At 38.2% G+C, this 23279-nt stretch overlaps 1 protein-coding gene across 2 annotated transcripts in view; it reads right to left on the bottom strand.

The window, feature by feature from the left end:
- LOC142351915 (uncharacterized) overlaps positions 1-23279 on the bottom strand; it is a 309019-nt gene that overhangs the window by 28409 nt on the left and 257331 nt on the right. Inside the window, exons 2-7 of one of the 2 annotated variants that reach the window (XM_075404172.1) lie at positions 1201-1290; positions 1063-1139; positions 963-1002; positions 725-897; positions 485-665; positions 71-149 (exon numbers count right to left, since the gene is read on the bottom strand). In XM_075404172.1, the coding sequence (XP_075260287.1) occupies positions 71-149; positions 485-665; positions 725-897; positions 963-1002; positions 1063-1139; positions 1201-1282 (632 nt within the window). In that variant the 5' untranslated portion in view covers positions 1283-1290. The remainder of the gene's footprint in view (positions 1-70; positions 150-484; positions 666-724; positions 898-962; positions 1003-1062; positions 1140-1200; positions 1291-23279) is intronic. The other variant, XM_075404173.1, reaches the window with a different exon arrangement.

Here is a 23279-nt window from a genome sequence, read left to right as displayed (position 1 = left end):
AAAAATCAAACTATCACTATTTACAAATCTCGTCTCATAAAATCTATCTATACTACATAAAGACTCTTACCCTCTGTCTCGATTTCCTCTATCATAACCTCCTCTGTTGCTGTCATATCCATAACCCCCTCGACCACCGCCGTGTCCACCTAAGAGCCAAAATCATCCGATTGACAAAATGCATTAACTAATTATTTTTTACGTCTTGTTTTATTTTTCTATGATGCGGTTCTGTTGTTTATTTTTATTTAATTATATACGCAAGGCTTGACTACTGCCCAAGCTTGTTCGCGTGGCCAGTTAACCAAAAAAGACCCGTCATCAACTGACGTTGCCTTAGTTCATTCATTAGATTGTTTCAAAGTTAGGTTTAAAAATATATCTTACTCCGGGTGATAGTCTATGCAATAACTACTCACTTCAGCTTCTTAGCCAATTGAAATAAATGTATGCTTATTGTAACTATATATTCAATAATCGTTACCTCTGTCATAACCACTGCCTCCGTATTGTCCACCTCCACTACTGTCGCCATATCCGCCTTGTGCTCCACCGCCATACGATCCACCACTTTGGCTACCACCGTACGATCCACCTTGTCCTTGAGAACTGTAGTCGCCTTGAGCTTGTTGTTGATACTGCGATTGAGGTGTTTGCCATTGATTCTGAAGACATTGCACGATCACGCAACGATTAATTCCAACAAACTTAAGGAGCAACTTACAGATTGCTGTTGGTAAGCGCTGTATTGGTCAGTGCTGCCTTGTCCAGACTGCTGTCCGGCGTATGCTTGATACTGGGAATACTGTTGGGAGTACTGGTCGACCGATTGCTGCTGTTGTTGTGGTTGTTGCTGCTGTTGATTTTGGCTCTGATCAGTTGACTGTTGATATTGAGCTAAAAAGTAGAAGACATGATAAGATCAATTGAAAGCTACCGATTGACGCCTCGTGAATACTCACCGTACATTTGGTTGTAAGCATTCTGATCATATGTCTGCTGCTAAAAAAATACAGTCTCAAAAAACCATTATTGTATTCATTTACTTAATTGATTTCTAACCGTTTGACCTGCTGCAGCTTGACCTTGTTGGCCAGCCCACTGTTGCTGATACTGCTGATAGTAACTGGCATATTGGTCTAATAAAAAAAATCGCATTAGATATTCAACCAGTACAAGGAACATGCAAAATTTTCTTACCGGCAGTAGCGGGTGCTTGCTGCTGTTGTTGCTGTTGCAGTGGCTGTTGTTCCGCTTGTGCAGAACTCGCGTCCGCGGACATTTTTCACTGAAACAGCGTTCTTAAGACCAGACTGATTTATTGCAATGATACCACAAGAACTGCTCAAACACTGAACCTACTATAAAAAATAAACATTGTCTTGCTAAAGAGTTTCCAATTGTTTTCACAACAAAACTCAGTATTAAAACATATTTTCTATTTCTGCTATTATCTCAATTGTTAATGTTATTAAAACTGGCTTAAGCACTACTTAAATACTCAGAAGTGCGCTACAATAGAGTTCCCAGAATAAAGAAAACAGCTTCTTTCTAATGGCATCTTCATTTGTATCAGTTTTAACTCAGCGGGTATTATATTCCATTCGCGAAGGATAGCAAAACTGAATGATCTTCAGAATGTGGTCTTTATAGCGTGAATTTGAAAACAGTAAGGTATTGAAATCTTGCAACGTTGCCATTTCGAGAAAAGAATAAAATGGTCCACTGTATCAAATGCAGCTGATAAATTGAGGCCCACAAAATTTACTTTTTTTCAAGTTCTAAGTCTTGTAGAGTATATTTGGTTACTTTCGGAAGTTCAATTTGAATTAAAGTTTTTCTAAGCACCTTGGATTATAAATAGAATATCATTATCTTAGATATCTCAGGTGACCTCTCAGTTGCTGTAGCACAGCTGTTTCCAATAACTTTCAGATTGAAGCTTAGGTTTGATATAGTACTACAAATTACATCGCAAAAGGGAATAATTTTGATGTCAGGCTTTACAATTTCTCTTTCAGAGCGGGCGAAGAAAATTCCATTCTCTAGATACTTCATTTGGTTCAAAGACAGAGATAGGTTAAAATCAAGGAACAATTTTACGAAACGCCACGGGATTGTGTCGAACGAACACGAACCAGCAGAAGAATTTGATACCTTCAAATCATTGACAACTATTTGCCCAGAAACACATCCCGTTTTTTAGGCATTGGTTTGCTCGAATTGTACTTAATTGGCAATATGCAATAAAACATTCAACGTTTTTAAGAACTAGAGGTTATATTCAGGGACTGACGCTTTTGATTTCATATCTTGGCCATTGACTTCCTTCTTTGTCTAGAATGGATTTCAAAAACCATGCTTTCAACAAATAATCTAACATTTAGGTGTTTTTTCGATGTCCCTAACAGAAATTTTTGACATACTCGATGTTGCACTGCATAAGAACTGTCACGTTCATGCAATAAAAGTTAAAGTCGCTGAGAAAATTTACAGCTGTTCTAATCTCTAATCATACTCCAGTTAGACTGACCGTTAAGGTTCCGCATACTGAAAACAAACACCCTCCTGAGACTTTTAGAGGCTTCGGAAACGCAAATTTTGATGAAGAACCTAAACTTTAACTACTTATGAAAAGACTGCAAACCCAACAGCAACTACTTAGTACAAAGCCCACGAGCTTGAGCAAAAGACATGTAGACTTTAACAGCTGTCGTGACTGAAGCAGCGGAAACAGATAGACTTCTTTATCAAGAAGATTTTATGCTTACTAGATATACACAAATGGCTTTTAAGCACTTGAAAAGCTTGAAGAAATCATGCAGTCTCCCAAAATTACATGTGTTTAAATCAAAAACAAACATGAATGTCTATGACAAGGTCAATATGCAAAAGGAGTTCTTCCAATCTGTCTTTTCATCCTAAATTTCATTCGATATCAAAAGAATTGCACCTGAAAACAGACAAATTTTAGTCTATCAAAAAAAATCTCTGCGAAATATTCTTCTGACCACAGATCCTATGAAAACTCGAGGTCCAGACGGCTTACCAACAATCTTCTACCCGAAAACTTGTAACAAAAAAGTTAACTGAACGAAAAAAGGAACATTATTCTTAAAAACGTAAAGCGTCTAAGAATATTAACTGATAGCTGGAAAATTGTTGCAGTTTCACCAATTTTAAAGAAAGGCGACAGAAGATCATTTGAAAATTACAGAACAGTTTTTCTGTTGAACAATATAAGTTAATTTTCCAAAATATGAGCATTGTATGCCCTCTATGAGCACTTTATCAAATACTTAACGAAGTATCAACACGGTTTCGGAAAGAGAAGATCTGTATTGACGAGTATGCTTGCCTTCCTGCAGAGAATAATCGAATTCGTTGAGGAAAATTCAAAGAATGAAAAAATTGTGTTCAACACAGATTTCTCGGAAGCGTTTGATCAGGTGCATCACCTTGAACTTCGAAGAAAATAGCCAAAATGGGTGATGACGGCTGGCTATTCCTATTTCTAAATGACTATCTGAAAGCAGAAAACAGTTTGTAAGAGTCAACAATGTTAGCTCAGAAACCCAAGATGTAACTAGCTGAGTGCCGCAGGGCTAACTGCTGGGCTCTCTGCTGCTCTGTTTTTAGTGACCTCCATGACGTAATGCGGTTTAGTTATCCCTAGTTTTTCGCTGATGATTTGAAACTACTAAGATTTAACTGAGGGCATGATGAGATACAACCGGAATTAGATGCAATAAGCAACTGATTAACTGAGAATAAATTGAGCTGAGCAATGAACAAGTGCACCACGATATGTTTTATAGGATCTAAGCAAATAATTTTTTACCTCCAGAGTGAAGTGCTGAACAGCAGTGATGCAGTCAAAGACTTGGGATTCATATACATGAAAGCTTGTCCTCTGAAAAGCACGTTGAGCACCGAGATAAAGAAGCAAACATTGTTCTTTATCTCCTTAAGAGCAATATTTTCCCAAATATTGAATCAAATGTTGTTTCTTCAAGACCATAATTTTTTCAGTACTACCCTAAGGACTTCAATGCGTTGCGCTCACAAAAACAGATTTTACTGTAATCCAGAAATTTCATAAACTAGCTTAAAATGGGTACCCGGTGTCCAAACCAGCTACGAAATTCAAATAAAACTGTTAAACTTTCTGCTTCTTCCTATCTATCCGCAAATGAATGAAATTTTTTGCCTAGAAAACTGACTTTTGAGTTGGAGAGATTTAATGGAACGTAAATGCGGATTTTTTTAAAGATTTGAAAAGATCAAGAAGCCCTTTTCTTTTCTGAATTTCGTTTTTTACTAGCTGATCTAAGCTAGGATTTCCACAAATAAACAACCTATAGTTGAAGCATCAGTGGTTGTTTTCCAACAGAGATTAAAGTCACTTAGCAGAAGAATTCTATCGTAAAGCCAAATTTACTTTTCAATGTAATGGGTGAAATTCTTATTAAGGGGTTTTAATTTTCATTGAGGAACCTGATAATTAGTAATTACTAAGGAAAATATTTACTCACTTTTACGTGTCACGCTAAAGCACTTAAAATTTTCAATCAAAAGCCTAATAATCTGAAATAAAAAAAATCAGATCTGCAAGAAAAATACATTTGTTTGAATCCTTTAATAACTCTTGCGGCCGTCTGAAACCATTTTCACTCTAGGTATTGCATTAGTCCAAGTTCCGTGTTTGTATGGCGTGATGTCAAACATAGATTCAACAAAGTAAAATATACTGACAAAGCTGAGGTTAATAAAAGGGCGTACCACTGTATTGACATACATATAGCGTTTTGTAATCGATTTTTGAAATACCTACATATTTAGTACGTACATATTTAGTGAACCTACAGTTTTTCATCAAAATTTCAATGAAGCAGAGAAATCCGCTTGAGTGAACACATACCAGACACTGCCGGCAACATGAACCTAAGATGAACCTATATATTTAAAATTCTCCTATCATGTTTGGTTTCTAAAATTTATGTTGATGGGTAATTATTTTTTAATTAAGAATAAGTTTTTAAAAAAAGAATTTTTTTTGAAAAATGGTTTTCTTCCGTTGGTAATTTTTCGGCAAATAATAGTTGTTCCCATTGGTTTTTTCCCGAGTCAATTACAAAAAGATAAAATAGTTTTTAATAATTATGTTTTGAAATGAAAATTGAGTGCTTTTTTAAAGTTATAGATAGCATCATGCAAAACGTTGCTTTTTAAATATTTAAATTTTTTTTTGAAAACAACTTTTCATCTCTCAGACCTTCTCTATTTTCCATTTGTAAGTGTTTGAGAGATACCAATTATTAAAATCTAATTTTAGAAAAGTTTTTATTAGAGACCATAATCTGTTCATTTTTGTTCACACTGTTTTTATCAGGAGTTACAACCATCAATATACAACAAAAGTGTTTATTCCTCTACTCGTCTGACGCAATTACTTTTATACCAAATAATTCCGTAACTCAAATTGTTTTCTCAGATGATTTGTGAAATCTTTTTTCAAAAGTGTTTGTGATTGAGACTTTTATCTTTTAATTTTTTGTTGCTTCTTTTGCTCAGATATTGCCTCAAAAAATGCAAAACTCTGCTAGTCTAACTAATTTTTACTACATCTTTTGCCCACTTTTTGTTAGTCAGTATTAAATTATGCTACAAAGAAAAGCAAATTGACAACAGTCAGACAACAAGAGTGCAGCAACAGTAACTGATAACCAGAGCAAATTACAGTTTTGAGTGGATTACACTAGAGTAACAAAAAACACAGACTACTGGCCTAACAACTTTAGGGGATATGTGGGGAATTTTGCAGACGGCTAGGAACTTTGATCTCCTATTAGTCAACGCAAAGGTCAACAACACACTGATTTCACAATCAACAAAATTTTAAAACAATCGAAGAGTTTTTAGACATTAAGTAGTCCACCCATAAGGATAAAAAATTAATTTTCCCACTACTCATCTGACATAGTTCTTTAGTTCTCAAAAAATGAGAAAATGACTGAAAAAATCCAGACTTCCTGTTTTTTCTATTTATAAATTTGTTGAAACAAACCAGTTGTTCAAAAAATTTTTTCAGATGTTTTTTGAAATCCAATCTTAAATTGGTTTGTGATTGTAACTATTATCTGTTCAGTTTTTGTTCCGTCTCTTTTGCACAAATTTGGTCTCAGATATTACAATTTTATGCTAATTTTCCAGTTTTGCCCCTATGTTTCCTTTTGTTCACCATTTTGTTGGTCAGTTTTAGATTATCCTAACTAAAGCGAATTGACATTCAAAAAAACTGATAGCAACAGCAAATTATCTTTTGAAGTTAAATTAACTGGACTAACATTAAAAAACACTGACTACTAGCCAGACAATTCTAACGGATTTTTTTGAGGCGGTTGGCACTTTAATCTCCATATAGTCGACGAAAGGTCATCAACGCACTGTTTTCTCTCTCAATACGATTTCGAACCATCTAACACGTTGGTAAACAACCAGAAATCTATTGAAATACGACAAAAAGCTAATTTTTCTGTACTCAGCTGGCGTATTGCACTACATTCTTTACTGAGTAGAAAAGATGCTCTCAAAATAAAAGAAAATTTCCGACTTTTAAGCGTTTTTTTATCTACCTCATTTCAAAGATATTATTTTATCATCGATCCAATTTCAATAAAACCGATGAGATGCAATCTTATCTTCAGAAACAGTCATTTCTAAATTACAGTTGTTCTCCAATACAAATCTTCAGGATAAGACTTCAACTCAATCAGGCTTTTGCACAATGAGACATTATTATTTCAAAAACATTTCATACGGCATCAAGTAAAGTTACTATACATATCTATTACATCACTAGACATATCTATTACATCACGTCGCTAAAAAACATTGGCATAATTGTTGCGCCATGTGTTTTTCGTTAATTGAATAATGTTTTTTAAAGAATCCTACTGCCTTCAATATTGACTCAACTTTTATTGGCTCCGTTTATCATTAAATCAATAATAATCCTGATCAGGTGTTCTCTCTAACTTAAAATTTTTACTTTCCTTGTTGATCTGAATTTGCTTTTCAGAAATTTCCATACTCTTCTTTTACAAAGCTCACCTTAGACAACAGATGGATCTGTAGCAATTCTGCGCTAAAATCTAAAATCAAAATTCGTATCCCTTACACAAACAAAACCATATATGAAAACCATAAACTTATTCTTCGAAAATAATCACAGCAAGTGATCTCTTTGTATATGTATATATTGACAGCAATATGGTTACTGTGGTACGGAAGTACACCGTTAGGGAAACCAAGACTCACGTATTATTATAAACACTGTTAATCATCATATACTATTATACTATCAACCCATTCAGGTCATCTGTTCATTCAGTTAACTTAACCCATTCGGTCTGAAACTCATTTAACGTTTCAGTTATACGCAGTAAACTTTCTATTACTTATCGTAACACGTTTATAAACTCTAACTTATTGTTCATAGCGTTGACAGCTATTGTCTGGTCACGCCTCTTTTTAAAGCCGTGAATTGATTCACCGCTTTTTGCCAACAAGATTGAAAACAGTTGAATTGCGAAAGTTTGAACCTGCTCTTTTTATTCACTCTCACATGGCGCAGTCAGCAATGGCGAAATCCCCAATCGGGGTTACACTATATTGGGATAATAGGCCACAGCCAAACATAGTGTGGGAAAAATGGTTCGAAACAGTAAAACTGGCCATAACAGCCAAAGAAAACATCCAGGTAGAAAAACTACTCAGGCCCAAACCACAAAACAGAGAACTTGACTACCCACACGAACCCATGTACGAACCCCCCACATCAGACGAAACAACAGCCGAGAAAAGGCAACGAGAACAAAGAAACATTAAAAGAAAAGTCGATTGGCAAAACCAATGCTTAGCGATAGAGGACAAAGGCCCATACGTGGACAACATCCCTTGAGACGAGGCCGACACAAAAATAAAAAGCCTCATCTACATGTCTTTGGGACAGGAGGCTACAAACATCTTCCACCAAAGGAACCCCCACAGAGATGTCAAAATGAACAACAGACGCGTTCGTCGAGCAACTAAAGAAAAAATTAAAAGATGTAAGAAACGAAACATTTGACCGCTACCAATTCTTCAACTGCAAACAAGGACACAATGAAACACTAGAGAAAATCCACTCAAGAATAAAGCAAAAAGCTGCACTTTGCAATTGAGAAGACTTAGAAGACAGTCTCGTGAAAAGCATCTTCTTTCAAGGCATGCGCAACCCACAAATCCAAATGGACCTGTTATCAGTAGACCGTGACCCAATCGGAACATTACAATATGCCCTCGCCAGAGAAAGAGGCCAAGAAAACCAACAAAAAATGGCCAACCCGAACAAATCGCCACGAGACATATAACCACAAGGGCAATCAGAAGTCCAATACATAAGACGCAACAACACACAACAAAGACAAAGCATACCACAAAGAACGGGCATATTACAGACACCAAGATAAGGCCAAATACCAGATTGCTGGAAATGCGGATACAAATTCATCCCAGGCCATCTCAGCAACTGCCCAGCAAAGAATGAAATATGAAGAATCCGCAAAAAGATAGGCCATTATGGAAAAATGTGTAAAGCAGAAATGCCCCCAAGACCAACACAAAGACCAAAACCAAGAACGAACATACAAAGCAGAAACACAACATCAACAAATCAAAATAATAATTACCAACAAAACACAAGCAGAGTCAGAAATATTAAAACAACAACAACGGACGATGCATCACAAACAGGGAGAAACCAGTCGGAAGAAAATGAATCTATAGAACCAGAGAGCACATGTTACATAAGAGAAAAGATGGAAGACTAGAATACCGTCAACCTTGTGCAATGGAAATGGTCACAAACGAAAACTAACAAAATAAATCAAACCCAAATGGGAGAGTACCGGATAGAAACTTATTCGGCAAAACGCAAGATACACTGGCTTGTAGACACTGGAATCCCGAGAAGCTTCGTCTCACAAACAACAGCAAACTGGCTGACAAACAAACTTGGAAAAAACATCGAAAACAACGCCACAAAAGTGGGAGAAATCAGATGCTTCAACAACAACAAAATCAAAATAAACAGCACACTCATCATCGATTTATCATCCGAAAACACGGCCGCACCAAATTGTGAAATACTGGTAGTACCACACAACACAGTGAACCTACTGGGCAGAGATATACTCCAAAAACTGGGAATACAACTATCACAAACAAAGAAAGGTGAGAAAATTACAAACTTCAAAACTGAACAACAAAAAATAATACACAAATATTTCAAATATTTTCCCCACCTATGTACCCGTTTGGGAAAATCAGAAAACCATATAGCCAAATTCACATTTAAACAATACTTCAAACCAACACAATATAAAGGAAGAAGAGTGCCTATACACCCGATTGATAAAGTAGAAAAAGAACTAAAACTAAAAAAAATTAATCGAGGACAAACAAATTATCAAATTAGAAAAATGCTCAGAACAATACTTTATAAACCCCGTGGTCATCACAGTTAAAAGTGAAAACTCCATCAAAATAGCCTTGGACTCAAAAGAACTAAACGATGCAAATCACAAAAACAAATATCAAATGCAAAGCATGGACCATCTAATGGATACAATCTCCAAAAAAATAAGCGAACTTAAAAACAACTCAGGAATATTATATTTTTCATAAGTTGATCTAAAGTACGCGTACAGCCAAATCCCACTTCACAAAGACACACAAAAACACTGTGACCTTAACATTCTAGGCGGAAACGCCACAGGAATGTACAGATTCATGAACGGATTTTACGGACTCACAGACATGCCCGCTACATTCCAAAAAGCAATCGACTATACATTAAACAATATAAATTCGGCACACGCATTTTTAGACGACATTATAATTATCACTAAGGGATCCATAGATGAAATAATGGAAGTCCTATCAAGATTGTACAAAGAAAATCTAGCTATAAGCCTACACAAATGCGAATTCGCCCAAACGGAAATTGTCTTGCTCGGATGCAAAAATTAGCCCAAACGGGATAATACCAACAGAGAAGAAAACGAAATCCCTTTCAGAAATGGAACAACCACACACACTAAAACAACTCAGATCATTCATGGGAAGTACACATCATATGATAAAATTTATCCCTAACCTATCAGAAATTACAGCACCTCTGAGACCGTTACTGTCAACAAAAAAGGCATCAAAGGCTCAAAACTAAAATGGTCAAACGAACATGACATTATTCAATATAATCAAAAAAACCATAACACAAATAATGGAACACAAAAACTTCGACACAACAAAGCCCACACGGGTCAGGTGCGACGCAAGCAAAAACGGCCTAGGAGCATGCCTAGAACAATATTTGGAAAACAACTGGCACTCAATAGCAAACGCCAGCCAATTCCTAAACTGCAACAAACAAAAATATAGCACTAACGAACTAGAACTCCTTGCAGTCGTGTGGTGGTTAGAACATTTCAAATATTACCTATATGGCCCGAAATTCGAACTCCAAACAGACCATCAAGCGTTTCTGTCGGCCCTGAAAAATAACAGGGGAAATAAAACATATCAAAGCCGCTTGACCCGCTGGGTAGACAGACTGTTCCTTCCACTTCACAGTACAACATGTACCAGGAAAAAATATGGGATTTGCAGATTACTTTAGTGGAAACTCCATTTCTCCCGTACCACAACCGCTCGAAAGCGATAACAATTATGTAGTTAACTTAATAAATACATTCAAACACATACTAAAGAATTCACAAAGAATTTCATCCAATCAAAACGCGCCAAAATTACATGACGCGAATTATGACGCAACAAAAGCAAGAAAGCAAAACAAACAAAGCAAACGCGCTTTTTGCCATTCTCGTTGTCTAAAACAGTCGCACTCTTGCAATCAATCAAATTTTTCTTTACGTAATCTTTCTCTATATAACCCAAATTCTCGTTCCTTAAAAACACACGTTCTAGTTTGCACTCGAAACAACCCAAATTTGAATACATTCGATATACCAATCTACAAACGTCACATCTATTACTATTGCCACCCAAACGGACAACCCAACTAACTTAGGAAGAGGAACAACCCCAATAGTCCCAACCGCGCTGAGAACCCCTTCGATATCGCCCAATCGGATACTCCTTTCCCCCTAGCAAATTAAGATAATGTCCTAAAAGAAAACTTTATATCTGAAGCCATTAGACTTGATAACCAAAGCAACAAGATCCGGAAAATGATACAAAATCAGGACTGGCTAGCTCCCAAACATTACTCACGCTATTGGCACACATTGAAAAAAGATTTATACGTAAATGACAATGGCTGTAAACTTTATGATGGAAAACTTTACATACCCCCAAATTCTCTTGACATTGCTTTACAATCAATTCATAAAACCCATACGGGACTAGCTGGCATGACACAAATAATCTGGTTCCCTCGCATCCACAGGGAAATCGTCCTAATTGCGCAAAGGTGCAAACCATGCACACGAATAGGTAAGAAGTTAAAACCAGTAAGGCCAAAAAACAAAGATACACACCTCCCGAATTTACAAGAACCTAATGAAGAGGTACAAATCGACTTCACAGGACCCAGTCAAGAAAATAGTAAGGAATCATACATACTAGTATCAGTCATTAAATTTTCCAGATACCCACATGCAAAAGCATACCACAACTGTGACACAGAAACAGCCATAGAATATCTTAAAAGCTATATGACATTTCATGGTATACCACGAACACTTAGGTGCGACCAGGCACAAGTAATTAAATCAAAAAACTTTGAAGTCTTCTGCAAAGACAATAACATCAAACTAATACTAGCCCTAGCAGGAGACCACAGAGGAACAGGACTAGTAGAACGAATGATACAAACATTAAAAAACGACTCTCTGTAAAAAACGTGATCCCAAATGGGACAAGGAAACATTAGCCGACAAAATAACACACATAATAGAAAATTTAAGACTAATCCCCAACAAAAGCACACGCATAACACCATTTGAAGCACACTTTGGCAGAACTGCAAACACACAACTAACTAACATACTAAAAAACCCAAACCACAAAAGTCTGACGTATAAAAAGATAAGAAATTTCCATTTAGACAAGAAGACGCTGAAGCAGTCCATGCTGAGCGAAGCTGCAATCTGGAATCAAGATTCGGATTCTGAGCCGCAAAGGGACATCCAATATCAGCCACAACAAAACACGGACTCAGATTCAGACGAAGAGCCCCTAGCTACAAAACGCGCAACCACAGCGCAAAAACGTAAGACAATTTCACCAATAAAAATCGTTCCCGATAAACTAAGTAATAGCTCTGGAGATAAAACATCTGTCATCGTAAGATCAAAGAACAAAGTAGCACGAAAAACCATAATGCGCAGAGCAAAAGAACCTCGAGGTACACTTAAACCAATGTGGAACATAAACCCAGATGGGACAATCACAAACTATACACCACACACAATCACCATCAACACACCTAAGAGAAAAGACACGGTAATCAGAAAAAACGACATAGCCATAGCCACAGAAACGATCCCAGAAAAACCTGGATTAATCGAATTCGTCGCATGCAAAACTGTTGGTGAATATAAAAGAAATAGAGAAAAAAATCAAAAAATTCTATTTAGATGAAAAGAAACAGAAAGAGAAGCAGACAGTGGAGCAAGAAAAAGCGCAGCAAGCTGAACCCCAACAGGGCACAAACAAAATCAACCAAGCGTAAACAGGACATCCAAAAAAGACACCGCAGCAGCGAAGCAACGACCAAAACAAAGAAAAGGGAAGGTGGGAAGCCCAAGAAGGAAACCACAACAACCGACCAAGCGCACAAGCTTCCTACAATTCGACACAATGTCCAAACAGGCTGCTCTAGCCCAGTCAAAACTGGAACAAGCCAACAACGGAGGCACTCTTCAATCGTTAGCACAGACCTTGACAAATGGAACAACTCAGACACGGTAGAGGTCATCAACTTGTCTCGGACTCACCCCAACATAGCCCTATCACAATTGTCACATCAAACTCGCCAAAAGACTTCATGAACACGAATAACAAAGGCCGCGGTTCAGTCGAGAAAATCGTACGCAAACTCCAAGTCAACAAAGAACAAACACAAGAAAACAAAACTGGACACAACCGGGACAAAAATCAAACATCACAAGCAACAGCTAACACTGCAGCCGAACCCATTCAGGCCAAGCAAAAAGCACCGCATCTAACAACAATCACCATACCGGACAGCCCACCGACCGCCAACAACAACATACCAGTAACAATCATGATAGAATCCGACAACGACTACAACAATATGCCAGAAGACCCAATCCTCGAAGACGACCACGCACACCAGGAGCCCCCACCAAAAGAATCAACAAGGATCGACAATAATGAGATAAATGTCTCAATAGAACACTCCCTATAGGAGGACGAAAAAAGCAAACTCCAAGAAGAACAAACTGACAATCCACGATCCAACTATAGCACAGCCCCATCGGAAATCCCACATCGAATAGCCCAAGAACAAAGCCCAATTTCTTCGTTAGACCCAGAGGACATCGATCAATTAAACACCTTTTGTGACAATAATTTGTCGCAAATATTGAAGAGATGGGAGTGTGGTACGGAAGTACCCCGTTAGGGAAACCAAGACTCGCGTATTATTATAAACACTATTAATCATCATATACTATTATACTATCAACCCATTCGGGTCATCTGTTCATTCAGTTAACCTAACCCATTCGGTCTGAAACTCATTTATCACTTCAGTTGTACGCAGTAAACTTTCTATCACTTATTGTAACACATTTGTAAACTCTAACTTATTGTACATAGCGTTGACAGGTAGTGTCTGGTCACGCCTCTATCTTTCTAAAGCCGTGAACTGATTCACCGCTTTTTGCCCAAAACAAGATTGAAAACAGTTGAATTGCGAAAGTTTGAAACTGCTCTTTTTGTTCACTCTCACAGTTACCATACTGACAGCCAGTTTTAATTGTATAATTATATCAACGTTAAAATCGAAAACAGTGAATCAGAGAGAAGAGAGGAGCTGGAATGAAACTGTTGTTGATACTCTTAAAATTTCAGCAACGGTTATTCTTAAATTAGCGTTCAGGATGAAACAATTAGAACAAACTCAAAGTGTATCCATTACAACACCTATTGCAAAAAGAAGGAAAGATGATTTGCCTTTCATCAATATTTTGTGTTGTCGGCCACGCAAATTGAATTTTCTGTAGAAAAACTAACCAAAAACGTTAAAAGAACTGTTCCAGTTCAAACGTGTAGAAGGCATTGCAAAAATGGTGATCAACAGATATGATTTCCAAGACTTTGATAGGGTTGAAAAAGCAATTTTCAATGTGTTTTGAGAAGTGAGTGAAACTGCTCGACAAATAAAGTGTTGACCAGAAAATTTTTCCAAGGTAATTCCCATCGCTGTCTTTTTTAGGATCAAGCTGTTTATCTTAGGGACAGAGAAAAAATTTTTAGGAGAAATACGTTCTCCTTGTAAGCATTGGTAATTGAAGAGGCATCGCATTATGGCGGTATTGTCCAGTACTGCTTGAAGCGGAGAACCGAAAAAACAACCGAGTTCTTACAAATGCCTGTGATATTTCTATGCCTGTAAATTTCTATATTTTCTATGATGACTTTGTGGGTGTTTTTCGACAATGAATGCACAAAATAGGATTAGTCACATCTAGTTAAAACTGGATGTAGAAGAGCGGTTACGATATCCAGCTAAATTTCAGAGGCCCGGGTTCAAAACCCTCCTAGATCAATAGTTTTGTAGCTGGCAAAAATATATTTTTTTCAAGTTGAGCCATATCGATTTCTGACCACTTCCGACCTCTAAAAGAGTCTCGAAAATGCATTTGACCGACAACTTCCCAATTGACTAATGCAGTAGATTTCATGTTGTTGTTTGTGTTTATCAGCTTTGATTATTGGACGTGTTTTTACATTGGAAAAAGAGATTAAACAAAAAAAACTAACTAACATAGCTGTTGGGTTCTCGATTTTTTAGACTTAATTCTGCATTGAAAGACGGTTTATACCTCAAATTTTGTTTTTAATTGTTTTTTGTTGTTTTTTTTTATTTTGAAGATCTTTCGCTAATTTGCAACGAAGCCGGCACAAATGATTCCGTCGAGGATATCGAATCCGATGACATAGATACCATTTTTGTCATATGGCCCACAAAACACAGAGTAGAGCAGTGGTCTGCCCTTAACCATATTGGAAGCTTCAATGGAGCCTGAAAACAAATAGCGCAGTCAGTCAAGTTTTTGAAGCCCAAAAATTACAAGACAGGGCAATTTCTGTAGAAAAACGGGGAGACCAAAAATTGTTGTTGGATAGTTAGACCCCACAATGGATAAAAAACCGATCTGAAAAAATTACTAAATGGTTAATCCAAACAGTGGGGTCAGCCATATAATTAAATAAGGGAATTAAAAAAAATTGAATTGAGTAACAATGAATAGCAACATTAAGTTCTTCAAATTTTTCTGAGAATTGTCGTTTTATCAGCGAAAAATTATTTCCCACAAGAAACGTTAGTAGTTGTCCTGATATTGCCAATAAACGTTAATTTACGCCGATGATATTCCTTTTGGACTCCAGGTTAATGTTTGATGCGATAAAAAAATCAACCACGAAACATCCGAAACCTGTTTAATTGCACATTTTTGGCAATTAAGGTATTAAGTCTGAAACCGCTTACTGTAATCTTTAGACATGCGGTTCAAACTCAATTGAATGACGTTTTCCGGCTCAGAGGTGTTAATACAATTAGACGGGATGCTTTAAATAGCCCTTCAATATCTCAAAGAACAACTAACTATTTGAGAGCTTGTATTGCCAGCACTTGGTAGAGCATTAGGATTAGATTGAAATCGCGAGCATAGTCACTGTTCACATAAATTAAAGTTTACCATCAGAACGCAATCAGAAAGAAAAGAACTTAACTAAACAGTTTTGTTAACTGCATCAGAAACATCAACTTGGATTAAATTCAATTACGTTGAGCCTTCAGAGTTCACTTGCTTAGGCAGACGCACCATAGTGAGCTTAAAAAACGGTTCTTTAGAACAAGCAAAAAAAAACAAGCGGCTGAAGCCACTGCCAGTTCGTTTCCTAAAAGAGTTCAACCTTTCATAGGTTTTTTGACCTCTGTATAGCTTTGAGGGATTATCACAACCAGGCTGTTGTATTTTTCAGTTGTATTGTCGTGTCCTGTATTGTTGCGTACAACTGCCGTCCACTTTTTGGATACTTCAAATTCCCTCCGTCTTTGCGCTCTCGTAATTCGTTTGGGTTTCTTCCAATTGAACGATAGTCGCCTGGTTTTTCTCACTGTTTCCCACGTATCTTGTATCGTTCTTTACATCGTCTTTTGTTGTTTTTGAGCCTCAGATACTTGCGATATTTGTATTCTCAATCCTAACTAAAGTATTTATAAGACTCAAATTTGTCAAAATTCGAACTTTCGCTGCATTCGGACCTCGTCCTGCAATTCCGCTTCCTTAGATTGCGCTTGCCCAATGATCTGCATCTTTGCAATTGGCATTTTATTAGTGCGACCTGATTTTGTTCTTCCTGCCTTGCGAAACTCCCTTAAATTTGTCTGTTTTCTATTATCAACACAGCTTCAGTTCATCTTCCAATAGCATTTAGCTGGCAATAACCTCATGTTCTCAAGCCGTAGAGAGGTGAGCCACAAAAAGCCGAATACCTGCTTATAAGTAGCATCACAAACAATGATAAGACAAAGCTCTTACCAGCTAAATCTGATAAACCCGACGAGCGTTCAAAAGATTTAGAAGACTGGTTGTAAGTAAAAAGTATTATAACTAAGCTGAAACCACTGCCGGTTCGTTTCCTAAAAGAGTTCACTCTTTCATGGGTTTTGTGACCTCGGTTTATCTTTGAGGGATTATCACAACAAGGCGGTTGTAATTTTCAGTTGTATCGTCGTGTCCTGTATTGTTGCGTACAGCTGCCGTCCAATTTTTGGATACTTCAAATTCCCTCAGTCTTTGCGCTCTCGTAATTCGTTTGCGTTTCCTCCGATTGAACGATAGTCGCTTGCTTTTTCCCACTGTTTCCCAAGTATTTCGTATCGTTCTTTACATCGTCCTTTGTTGTTTATGAGCCTCAGATAATTGCGATATTTGTATCCTCAGTCCTAACTACAGGATTTATAAGACTCAAATTTGTCAAAGTTTGCACTTTCGCTGCATTCGGACCTCGTCTTGCCTTGCAATTCCGCTTCCTTAGATTGCACTTGCCCAATGATCTGCATCTTTGCAATTGGCATTTCATTAGTGCGACTTGATTTTGTCCTTCTTGCCTAGCGAAACTCCCTTAAATTTGTCTGTTTTCTATTTTCAACACAGCTTCAGTTCATCTTCCAATAGCATTTAGCTTGCAGTAACCTCATGTTCTCTAGCCGTAGAGAGGTAAGCCACAAAAAGCCGAATACCTGCTGATAATTAGCATCACAAACAATGATAAGACAAAGCTCTTACCAGCTAAATCTGATAAACCCGACGAGCGTTCAAAAGATTTAGAAGACTGGTTGTAAGTAAAAGGTATCATAACTAAGCTGAAGCCACTGCCGGTTCGTTTCCTAAAAGAGTTCACTCTTTCAAGGGTTTTGTGACCTCGGTTTAGCTTTGAGGGATTATCACAACCAGGCGGTCTTAATTTTCAGTTGTGCCGTCGTGTCCTGTATTGTTGCGTACAGCTGCCGTCCAATTTTTGGATACTTCAAATTCCCTCAGTCTTTGCGCTCTCGTAATTCGTTTGCGTTTCCTCCGATTGAACGATAGTCGCTTGCTTTTTTCCACTGTTTCCCACGTATCTCGTATCGCTCTTTACATCGTCCTCTGTTGTTTATGAGCCTCAAGTAATTGGAATATTTGTATCCTCAGTCCTAACTACAGGACTTATAAGACTCAAATTTTTCAAAATTTGCACTTTCGCTGCATTCGGACCTCGTCCTGCCTTGCAATTCCGCTTCCTTAGATTGCACTTGCCTAATGCTCTGCATCTTTGCAATTGGCATTTCATTAGTGCGACCTGATTTTGTCCTTCTTGCCTAGCGAAACCCCCTTAAATTTGTCTGTTTTCTTTTATCAACACAGCTTCAGTTCATCTTCCAATAGCATTTAGCTGGCAAAAACCTCATGTTCTCTAGCCGTAGAGAGGTAAGCCACAGAAAGCCGAATACCTGCTGATAAGTAGCATCACAAACAATGATAAGACAAAGCTCTTACCAGCTAAATCTGATAAACCCGACGAGCGTTCAAAAGATTTAGAAGACTGGTTGTAAGTAAAAAGTATCAGAACTAAGCTGAAGCCACTGCCGGATCGTTTCCTAAAAGAGTTCACTCTTTCATGGGTTCTGTAACCTCGGTTTGTCTTTGAGGTATTATCACAACCAGGCGGTCGTAATTTTCAGTTGTATCGTCGTGTCCTGTATTGTTGCGTACAGCTGCCGTCCAATATTTGGATACTTCAAATTCACTCAGTCTTTGCGCTCTCGTAATTCGTTTGCGTTTCCTGCGATTGAACGATAGTCGCTTGCTTTTTCCCACTGTTTCCCACGTATCTCGTATCGTTCTTTACATCGTCCTTTGTTGTTTATGAGCCTCAGATTTTTGTGATATTTGTATTCTCAATCCTAACTACAGGATTTATAAGACTCAAATTTTTCAAAATTCGCACTTTCGCTGCATTTGGACCTCGTCCTGCCTTGCAATGCCGCTTCCTTAGATTGCACTTGCCCAATCCTCTGCATCTTTGCAAGTGGCATTTCGTTAGTGCAACCTGATTTTGTTCCTCTTGCCTAGCGAAACTCCCTTAAATTTGTCTGTTTTCTATTATCAACAAAGCTTCAGTTCATCTTCCAATAGCATTTAGCTGGCAATAACCTCATGTTCTCAAGCCGTAGAGAGGTGAGCCACAAAAAGCCGAATACCTGCTTATAAGTAGCATCACAAACAATGATAAGACAAAGCTCTTACCAGCTAAATCTGATAAACCCGACGAGCGTTCAAAAGATTTAGAAGACTGGTTGTAAGTAAAAAGTATTATAACTAAGCTGAAACCACTGCCGGTTCGTTTCCTAAAAGAGTTCACTCTTTCATGGGTTTTGTGACCTCGGTTTATCTTTGAGGGATTATCACAACAAGGCGGTTGTAATTTTCAGTTGTATCGTCGTGTCCTGTATTGTTGCGTACAGCTGCCGTCCAATTTTTGGATACTTCAAATTCCCTCAGTCTTTGCGCTCTCGTAATTCGTTTGCGTTTCCTCCGATTGAACGATAGTCGCTTGCTTTTTCCCACTGTTTCCCAAGTATTTCGTATCGTTCTTTACATCGTCCTTTGTTGTTTATGAGCCTCAGATAATTGCGATATTTGTATCCTCAGTCCTAACTAAAGTATTTATAAGACTCAAATTTGTCAAAATTCGAACTTTCGCGGCATTCGGACCTCGTCTTGCCTTGCAATTCCGCTTCCTTAGATTGCACTTGCCCAATGATCTGCATCTTTGCAATTGGCATTTCATTAGTGCGACTTGATTTTGTCCTTCTTGCCTAGCGAAACTCCCTTAAATTTGTCTGTTTTCTATTTTCAACACAGCTTCAGTTCATCTTCCAATAGCATTTAGCTTGCAGTAACCTCATGTTCTCTAGCCGTAGAGAGGTAAGCCACAAAAAGCCGAATACCTGCTGATAATTAGCATCACAAACAATGATAAGACAAAGCTCTTACCAGCTAAATCTGATAAACCCGACGAGCGTTCAAAAGATTCAGAAGACTGGTTGTAAGTAAAAGGTATCATAACTAAGCTGAAGCCACTGCCGGTTCGTTTCCTAAAAGAGTTCACTCTTTCAAGGGTTTTGTGACCTCGGTTTAGCTTTGAGGGATTATCACAACCAGGCGGTCTTATTTTTCAGTTGTGTCGTCGTGTCCTGTATTGTTGCGTACAGCTGCCGTCCAATTTTTGGATACTTCAAATTCCCTCAGTCTTTGCGCTCTCGTAATTCGTTTGCGTTTCCTCCGATTGAACGATAGTCGCTTGCTTTTTTCCACTGTTTCCCACGTATCTCGTATCGCTCTTTACATCGTCCTCTGTTGTTTATGAGCCTCAAGTAATTGGAATATTTGTATCCTCAGTCCTAACTACAGGACTTATAAGACTCAAATTTTTCAAAATTTGCACTTTCGCTGCATTCGGACCTCGTCCTGCCTTGCAATTCCGCTTCCTTAGATTGCACTTGCCTAATGCTCTGCATCTTTGCAATTGGCATTTCATTAGTGCGACCTGATTTTGTCCTTCTTGCCTAGCGAAACCCCCTTAAATTTGTCTGTTTTCTTTTATCAACACAGCTTCAGTTCATCTTCCAATAGCATTTAGCTGGCAAAAACCTCATGTTCTCTAGCCGTAGAGAGGTAAGCCACAGAAAGCCGAATACCTGCTGATAAGTAGCATCACAAACAATGATAAGACAAAGCTCTTACCAGCTAAATCTGATAAACCCGACGAGCGTTCAAAAGATTTAGAAGACTGGTTGTAAGTAAAAAGTATCAGAACTAAGCTGAAGCCACTGCCGGATAGTTTCCTAAAAGAGTTCACTCTTTCATGGGTTCTGTAACCTCGGTTTGTCTTTGAGGTATTATCACAACCAGGCGGTCGTAATTTTCAGTTGTATCGTCGTGTCCTGTATTGTTGCGTACAGCTGCCGTCCAATATTTGGATACTTCAAATTCACTCAGTCTTTGCGCTCTCGTAATTCGTTTGCGTTTCCTGCGATTGAACGATAGTCGCTTGCTTTTTCCCACTGTTTCCCACGTATCTCGTATCGTTCTTTACATCGTCCTTTGTTGTTTATGAGCCTCAGATTTTTGCGATATTTGTATTCTCAATCCTAACTACAGGATTTATAAGACTCAAATTTTTCAAAATTCGCACTTTCGCTGCATTTGGACCTCGTCCTGCCTTGCAATGCCGCTTCCTTAGATTGCACTTGACCAATGCTCTGCATCTTTGCAAGTGGCATTTCGTTAGTGCAACCTGATTTTGTTCCTCTTGCCTAGCGAAACTCCCTTAAATTTGTCTGTTTTCTATTATCAACAAAGCTTCAGTTCATCTTCCAATAGCATTTGGCTGGCAATAACCTCTTGTTCTCTAGCCGTAGAGAGGTAAGCCACAAAAAGCCGGATACCTGCTGATAAGTAGCATCACAAACAATGATAAGACAAAGCTCTTACCAGCTAAATCTGATAAACCCGACGAGCGTTCAAAATATTTAGAAGACTGGTTGTAAGTAAAAAGTATCATAACTTAGCTGAAGCCACTGCCGGATCGTTTCCTAAAAGAGTTCACTCTTTCATGGGTTTTGTGACCTCGGTTTATCTTTGAGGGATTATCACAACCAGGCGGTCGTAGTTTTCAGTTGTATCGTCGTGTCCTGTATTGTTGCGTACAGCTGCCGTCCAATATTTGGATACTTCAAATTCACTCAGTCTTTGCGATCTCGTAATTCGTTTGCGTTTCCTCCGATTGAACGATAGTCGCTTGCTTTTTCCCACTGTTTCCCACGTATCTCGTATCGCTCTTTACATCGTCCTCTGTTGTTTATGAGCCTCAAGTAATTGCAATATTTGTATCCTCAGTCCTAACTACAGGACTCAAAAGACTCAAATTTTTCAAAATTTGCACTTTTGCAGCATTCGGACCTCGTCCTGCCTTGCAATTCCGCTTCCTTAGATTGCACTTGCCTAATGCTCTGCATCTTTGCAATTGGCATTTCCTTAGTGCGACCTGATTTTGTCCTTCTTGCCTAGCGAAACCCCCTTAATTTTGTCTGTTTTCTTTCATCAACACGGCTTCAGTTCATCTTCCAATAGCATTTAGCTGGCAAAAACCTCATGTTCTCTAGCCGTAGAGAGGTAAGCCTCAGAGAGCCGAATACCTGCTGATAAGTAGCATCACAAACAATGATAAGACAAAGCTCTTACCAGCTAAATCTGATAAACCCGACGAGCGTTCAAAAGATTTAGAAGACTGGTTGTAAGTAAAAACTATCAGAACTAAGCTGAAGCCACTGCCGGATCGTTTCCCAAAAAGAGTTCACTCTTTCATGGGTTTTGTGACCTCGGTTTATCTTTGAGGTATTATCACAACCAGGCGGTCGTAATTTTCAGTTGTATCGTCGTGTCCTGTATTGTTGCGTACAGCTGCCGTCCAATATTTGGATACTTCAAATTCACTCAGTCTTTGCGATCTCGTAATTCGTTTGCGTTTCCTCCGATTGAACGATAGTCGCTTGCTTTTTCCCACTGTTTCCCACGTATCTCGTATCGCTCTTTACATCGTCCTCTGTTGTTTATGAGCCTCAGGTAATTGCAATATTTGTATCCTCAGTCCTAACTACAGGACTTATAAGACTCAAATTTTTCAAAATTTGCACTTTTGCTGCATTCGGACCTCGTCCTGCCTTGCAATTCCGCTTCCTTAGATTGCACTTGCCTAATGCTCTGCATCTTTGCAATTGGCATTTCCTTAGTGCGACCTGATTTTGTCCTTCTTGCCTAGCGAAACCCCCTTAAATTTGTCTGTTTTCTTTTATCAACACGGCTTCAGTTCATCTTCCAATAGCATTTAGCTGGCAAAAACCTCATGTTCTCTAGCCGTAGAGAGGTAAGCCTCAGAAAGCCGAGTACCTGCTGATAAGTAGCATCACAAACAATGATAAGACAAAGCTCTTACCAGCTAAATCTGATAAACCCGACGAGCGTTCAAAAGATTTAGAAGACTGGTTGTAAGTAAAAACTATCAGAACTAAGCTGAAGCCACTGCCGGATCGTTTCCTAAAAGAGTTCACTCTTTCATGGGTTTTGTGACCTCGGTTTATCTTTTAGGTATTATCACAACCAGGCGGTCGTAATTTTCAGTTGTATCGTCGTGTCCTGTATTGTTGCGTACAGCTGCCGTCCAATATTTGGATACTTCAAATTCACTCAGCCTTTGCGCTCTCGTAATTCGTTTGCGTTTCCTCCGATTGAACGATAGTCGCTTGCTTTTTTCCACTGTTTCCCACGTATCTCGTATCGTTCTTTACATCGTCCTTTGTTGTTTATGAGTCTCAGATATTTGCGATATTTGTATTCTCAATCCTAACT

The sequence above is a fragment of the Convolutriloba macropyga genome, chromosome 13 (assembly GCF_964194025.1).
Source record: "Convolutriloba macropyga chromosome 13, txConMacr16.3, whole genome shotgun sequence".
Lineage (NCBI taxonomy): Eukaryota > Metazoa > Xenacoelomorpha > Acoela > Convolutidae > Convolutriloba > Convolutriloba macropyga.
This window is presented reverse-complemented; position numbering and strand designations above follow the sequence as displayed.